This window comes from Panthera tigris, chromosome C1 (assembly GCF_018350195.1).
Source record: "Panthera tigris isolate Pti1 chromosome C1, P.tigris_Pti1_mat1.1, whole genome shotgun sequence".
NCBI classification, from domain to species: domain Eukaryota; kingdom Metazoa; phylum Chordata; class Mammalia; order Carnivora; family Felidae; genus Panthera; species Panthera tigris.
In genome coordinates, this window is record NC_056667.1 from 103,405,940 (window position 1) to 103,412,201 (window position 6,262).

Genomic DNA, 6,262 nt, shown 5'->3' on the forward strand with positions numbered 1-6,262 from the left:
ACTAGCCTAGACCACCAGAATATCCCACTACAGTTTTTAGTTAACTGGAAAAAAGACTAAATGTAGCTAAAATTCCTTCCTTTTGCACCCCAAACCCCACCCCCGGACTACAATGATTAGGGTCAATAGGGAAGCTTTTCTCCACAGGATTTCCAAAAACGGGAATCACTAAGTAGGGGTAAAGCTCCTTCAGGCACACTTTCCAGTAAACTTCAAACACCACCTCACAGACAAGAAAACCATTTTTGCCATTAAAAAACTTTATTTTTTACAAAGAATATCCCCCACTTGGGGTGAAAATATATCTGGTTAAGTACAAAATATAGTTTTTATCATACAAAAAGATAAACATTTACAAAACAAAAAAAACGAAACCGCTTTCAGCCCACATACTTTCTCAGAAGAAGGTGGAGCTCAGTGCTCTGACACAGGACAGTGAACAAAGTGCTAAGGCTGAGGGGTCGGACCAAGTGCTCAAGGGCTGCAGTTAGAGAAGACTGTCAACATGCCGGGTCTCCTAACACTGTGCAGGGAGCCCTGGGGGCTGTGGCGAAGGCGGCCTGCTCAGTTCTCATGGCAATGTCTGGAAGCTCTGATCACAGTGTTGGCAGCGTCTTGATCTACAGTTCCTCGGAGGGTGTGAAGTCACAGTGGGCGACGCTGATAGCAGCAACCCTTCTCACATAATTAAGAGCTGTTAGAATTACAGAATTCTGTACACTGGGACAAAGCCTCAAAAGTGAGGAATAACACTTTTTTTTTTTTGTCATTGTGCTTAGCCTTAGAGACGTAGTAGACCAGTTTTAGCTTACATTTGAGATAGGGAAAAAAATTTTTTTCGAAAGGAACTAAAGTGCTAAGAATTATCACCTCAGAAGCAAGTCCAAGGAGTCACATGAAAAGAAAAACACATTCTCCCATATGAAAATGTTTGCAACAGGAGAATACAGTGCAATAGGCTCAAAAAATGGCTTTTAAGACCTTTGGTGGGGCATGGTTACAACTGCTTTAAGCCAGATTAAAGTACATTCGAAGCAAAGACAACCTTAGAGCTTCTTTTTAATTCACATGGGAAGCTCTTCTCCAGAAGTTCAAACCACATCAGTTCTGGAAGGTTTTTCTTTTCTTTCTGCTATAAGTGTAAAACAAAGGGCAACACTGATTTTAAGAACCTTCTTGTCCCAAAATTTTGGCCATGATTTTTTTTTTCCTTTTCCTAATTTGCTAAAGTGGCTCTGCTCCACATGGCACAAGAGTTCAAGATACAGAATCCCCTTCAAAAACCCTGGGGAAGACCATGTCAGGAGGCCATTTCTACCCCTTACTCAAACTTACTAAAAATGCCTTAATTTTCAAGATCTGAGAAAACAGGATGGGCCCGAATTTTTGTAGTGTGTTTTTAAACCCATCCAGCAAACACTCCCTATCACAACCTCTCCCTGGCTGAGGACGAGCGTGCACCATTTTAAGGCCCAGGAGGTCGCCTGCTGATCACCTCCTACACTGGGAGTCAGAGGCTGGGGTGGACCCATACCCCAATGGAGAGACTGTTGAGTCTCTGAAAAAGTAAGAGTCCAGGAAGAGAGGCAGAAAGAAACAAGTAAGTACAGCTGCTTCTTTTCTTCCACATGTTCACTGCACATTGTTGTTGAGAATGCAGGGATCCACCTGGGGGTCAAGAAGGGAGAGAAAGAAAAGACCATTTTAGTTTGGGTAAGAACTGACAGAACCACCCAGTTTAGCAATACCTCCAACTCAACCTCCTATGGAAGGTTTAAGACAAAACGTAGTGCTAAAATGATAATTCTCACCTCTGTGTAGGTAGGTGGTGGCATGAACTGGAATTCGGGAGCGTACATAAAAATAGGGCTGTCTTGAGGACTGTCTGTGTCATCTAGCAGAGGAGTGGTGGGGCTCTCCAATCGGTGATCTTCAGGAATGATATCCATATAGCAAGGAGGAGCTAGAAAAAAATTTAGGCATAAGAAGTCTGGCTGTGAAACACCTGACCATCACAATTTCACAAACCCAAGCAGGCCAAAGAGGAAGGATGGACATTATTAGGTCTGACTCACCTTCTGGGGTATCGGGGATGTTTAGATCTACCCAACTCATCTCAGAGCTGGTTCGGCTGGCCATGCTGGATGTCCGGCTGCTCAGACCTGACCGGCTACCAATTACGAGGGGCAGATCAAGGATGACTTTCTTGGAGCCGGGGACGCTGACATAGATCTAGAAAGGAAAAGGACAGTTTGTTAGATTACAGGTCTGGAGAAACCACTGCTATTTTGACAGAAGAATAATCTCTCTCTGACTCCACCCACTCACCAGTAAGGAGTATTCAACTCGAAGGATGTTGCAGCCCAGGATAGAAGGCCTAATCTTCTGCACCCGAAGGCTCTTGCCACGCCACGATGCACAGGTTCCTGAGATGATATGATTGCCTCTGACCGATGACAGCTTCTGCGTCAACACTTTGGTTTGGCCATTGGCAAGGTAAGTGTGGCGGGCTACTATGGCAGCTTTGGGGACCACGATGCGGGAACATGTATTCTCAAAGTCAGCATGGATAGAAATCTCATCACCTAAAGAATGAGAAAGGTGAAAACTTATTAGCTGATGCTTGGTGCAATTAGTGACTTTTCTCCTATCCCTAGCCCCTGCCCTCACTCCCAAAACCACAGTCCCTGTTTTATCAGTCTACCATTTTAAGTACTAGGTTTTTACCTTCACAGAATCCTTTTCTGTCAATTCGGGCAGAGACAGACACTCGCCCATCAGGAATGAACATGCAGGAAACTTTCTTCTCCTTTTTAGCAGACACAGGAGCCTATGTTGAATAGGAGTAAAAAGAGGTTTTGAGAATTTCTAGAGATCCTTTTTTTTTTTCCCTTTCCACTTCCTTACCTAGAACAGGCAACTTTCCTTCCCACCTTGGTAATTTAGGGCTGAATTCCCTGAAGTGCTTCAATCTAATGCCTAAGACACTTAATTTATCATCCCCGAAACCCAAGAGAATAGGATTTTAAAATGAACCTCACCATTAAATCAGGAGTATTGACATCCACTAGATCCATCACTTCGAAAATTTTCTTGGTCTCTTGAGTGGGCTGGCTGGGGCGATCAAGAAAAGCCTTCACCCAGTAGTCTACACACCCATACTTTCCTTTGAAGGATGTTCCCAAAGGCCTGTCGGGGGAAAAAAAGAAGCAGTTAATCTACAAACGCTCTCCAAGAACAGGAAGTGACCAAAGGCTGGGAAGAGTGTGAGAGATTAAAAAGTCCAAAGATGCATTCAGCAGACACCTACCCCTGAGGAAGCTCAAAGCCGAACTTGTACTCGTATTTGTTTCCAGGTCTCATGATCACCATCTCATTCTCACCTGAAAAGAAGGAAAAGCAAGTAGCCCATAAGTTTCTTGTTACACTTAAAATGCAGTTGTGCGATAAGGAGTTCCTGGGCAGCAAGCAAGTCTACTGTAGTTCCCCCACTTTTATCCGGTATGTTCTGAAATGAGATTCTGACCCATTTTGTTGGGCAAAAAGTTACAAAGCCCTGCAGTGATGACAGGCTACTATCATCTCAAACAGGAAGCAAGCAAAGAATAAGCAACTTATACATAAAAAAAAAAAAATCTTTAAATAGCTAGGGCAACACCCCTCAGGATCACCTTCAGATCACAACACTGTAGGAAACTGTACAAATCACCATTTTTTAAGGAGTCTGCAAGTCAAAACTTAAAAAAAAAAAAAGGAAGCAACACGAAATTCAAGCCGCTCAACCCGAGCAACTTGGAATATTTAGCAAAAGCTCCAACTGTCCGTTTCAACTCTTCCCGAATCAGCTTCCACCACCCTCCCGGCAGACAACGGGGCCACTCACCTGTGGGCTCGTCTTCCAAGAGAAGCGTGTCTTCGTAGCGCAAGTACTCGGAGGTCTGTTTGCACTGCTGGGATCCCTGCATCCACAGGACCTTCGCCACTCCGCAAGCCAGGATCCTGACAGCTTTGACTCGAGTGACTTCACAAACCTCCACTACCACCCGGCCAGCCACCTTCTCCCCACTGCCGTACACCTTTTCAGGGTCGTTAAAGACCACCTCAAAAGATTTGATCTTCTTGAACATCACCATGATTGGACTGGGTTGGCTTAACAGTTAAAAAACGGGGGAGAGAAAGAACAGCAAAAGTCCCAAATCCAAAAATTACAGAAAATTAAGGTTATCTCACTCTCCAACTCTCCACTAAAATCTGATGGAGATGTCAGGAAAACGTAAGCTGCGGGTTACGCCAAGGAATTTCCAGAGAAAAATCAGCTTTTTTCCCCCCTTTCCTCCAACAGCTGGAGGAGCTCTCCGGAGCTCGGCAAAGCCACTCACGAACCTGGACCGAAGAGAGCAGTGTACAGTTGCTAGCGTGAGCCGGAAACTGTTTTATATAGTAGTCAGGCACCGCAGGGCCACGCGAGCGCTGGCCCGGAGGCTCGTGCTGCCCTCGTGCACAGCCCTCCCATTGGCTGCCCGGTCCTTGTTTACCGGGAGCCCAACCAATCGGCGAGGTCGCAGCGGCGCGTGGACACGGTGTGCGCCTGGCGGGGAAAATGGTTGTTGTGCACCGCCGCCTCGCCGGGAGGAGGGGGCGGTGGGGCTGCGAGCGGCTGCCCTCCGGCCCAGAGGAAGCGGGGCCTCTCTGACCCTAGAATTTATCGCGGGCTGGTGGCCATCGGAGGGTGGGTGCAAATGCTTCTGGGCTGGGAGCGGCGTTTGCGGCAAAAGGAAAATGTGCTTAGGTGGGAATTTCATGCCTAGCCTTAGCCAGCGCAATTAATTTAGGGGCGACTGTTTATTCCGGGCTCACAAGTCGCAAGTCCTGTGAAAAACAATCCCTTCACTCCAAGAATACTTCAGATCTGGGGCGGAGGCCAGGGAGCGCTGGTGTTACTGTTCAGGAAGAGACCCTTTGTCCTTCTCTTGCCCCGCGGCTCTGTCAGCACCCAACCGACTGTGAAAGAAAAGGAGAACTTCCACAAGTTGTAACCCCCCTTTCAGTCCTCAGTGGACAAACGGTATGCTCGGCCTTCTTCCTCCCTCTCTAGCCCCTCGGAGCCCCGGAACTGCGTGCCTGCGCTGTTCTCACTCCCTGTACCCTCTATTCTGTTCTCTGTGTTCTCTGGAACGTGGAAACAGGGCGTGTTCACATCCTGTTGGCTTTATCCCCTCGTCTCTTCAGTTTCTGCCTGCAAAGTTGAGGAACATTTTGTTTATGTTCCCCCCGGTTACCTATTACTCCTTAGTAAGGTGTGCTCTCTGGGCTCTGATTCTCTCTCACTCCCTACTTCTCAGGAAAGGAAAGAGGGGAAAAAAAAAAACGTTTCACTTGCTTCGCCTTCCTGAATTCCTTGCGCTCCTTCTTGTCTGCATCCCCTCTGAAACTCACTAAATCAAAGGTACGTTCCTAGATCTGTTGCTCACACTGTTCACAGCCTTCTAGTTAAAAGTTCTCTTGTTTGTAACCAAAGCGTCAGTGGAGAGATGGCTGTTTTCCTGCTTGAAGGCAGAGGGTTCCTATCTTTCAAAAATGTTCTTCGAAGCCCTTCAGAAATCCCAGTAAGGAAACAAGACAAAAGGGTCACCGGGACACTATATGTTCAAGATAAAAGAGACCCTGACTCCTCACTCTGTGTCGTCCTTTGGCTGCCACATAGGTTTCCCCCCACCCCACCACTGGGCCATGAGATGACTTAGGAGCTGACTCCTGAGAAAGTACTCGAAAATGCAATCAGAAAGACTTGCAGCAATACAGGGATTTCTCCCCACACCTTTGCTTCGATTCCTGGGCCTCCCTCATGTCTGTGTTGAGGTATCAGGAGATTATGACCTCTTTTTTTTTTTTTTTAAATGCTAGAAAGAGGAAGATAGTGCTTCCAAGACTGAGATGGGGAAGTAAATGAGAAACATTAGGATATACAGAAATCCTATTGTCAGCAAAAAGAAGGCTATTCATCGCTGTTAAGGATCCTTCTTTCCTTCCTCATACACCATAACTGGGTTGACACCCTAAGGCTAACAAGTTACAACTCAGCACCACTATTAAGCAAGCTCAACACCCAGGCATCAAAACTCTGTTGGAAATCACACACACCCCATCAACCCTCAGGAACAAAAAAGGGAACATGTTGATCCTTGGGGTGTGTGGGTTTGAGGCGGCACCCTGGTTTAGAAAGTTAATCAACAAGCGACTTGTTTTCCAGGCTGTCAACAAT

The 6,262-nt window shown here is 46.4% G+C and overlaps 1 protein-coding gene across 1 annotated transcript; it reads right to left on the minus strand.

Annotated features, from left to right (window-relative positions):
• Nucleotides 1-260: 260 nt before the first annotated feature.
• Nucleotides 261-4,417, minus strand: LOC102960864 (thioredoxin interacting protein). The gene is made up of 8 exons (XM_007092552.3): nucleotides 3,884-4,417; nucleotides 3,311-3,383; nucleotides 3,042-3,189; nucleotides 2,728-2,830; nucleotides 2,329-2,585; nucleotides 2,076-2,232; nucleotides 1,812-1,963; nucleotides 261-1,668 (listed from the first exon to the last, which is right to left on the minus strand). The coding sequence occupies exons 1-8, from the start codon at nucleotides 4,131-4,133 to the stop codon at nucleotides 1,633-1,635; spliced, it is 1,176 nt and encodes a 391-aa protein (XP_007092614.1). The 5' UTR covers nucleotides 4,134-4,417; the 3' UTR covers nucleotides 261-1,632.
• Nucleotides 4,418-6,262: the final 1,845 nt, after the last annotated feature.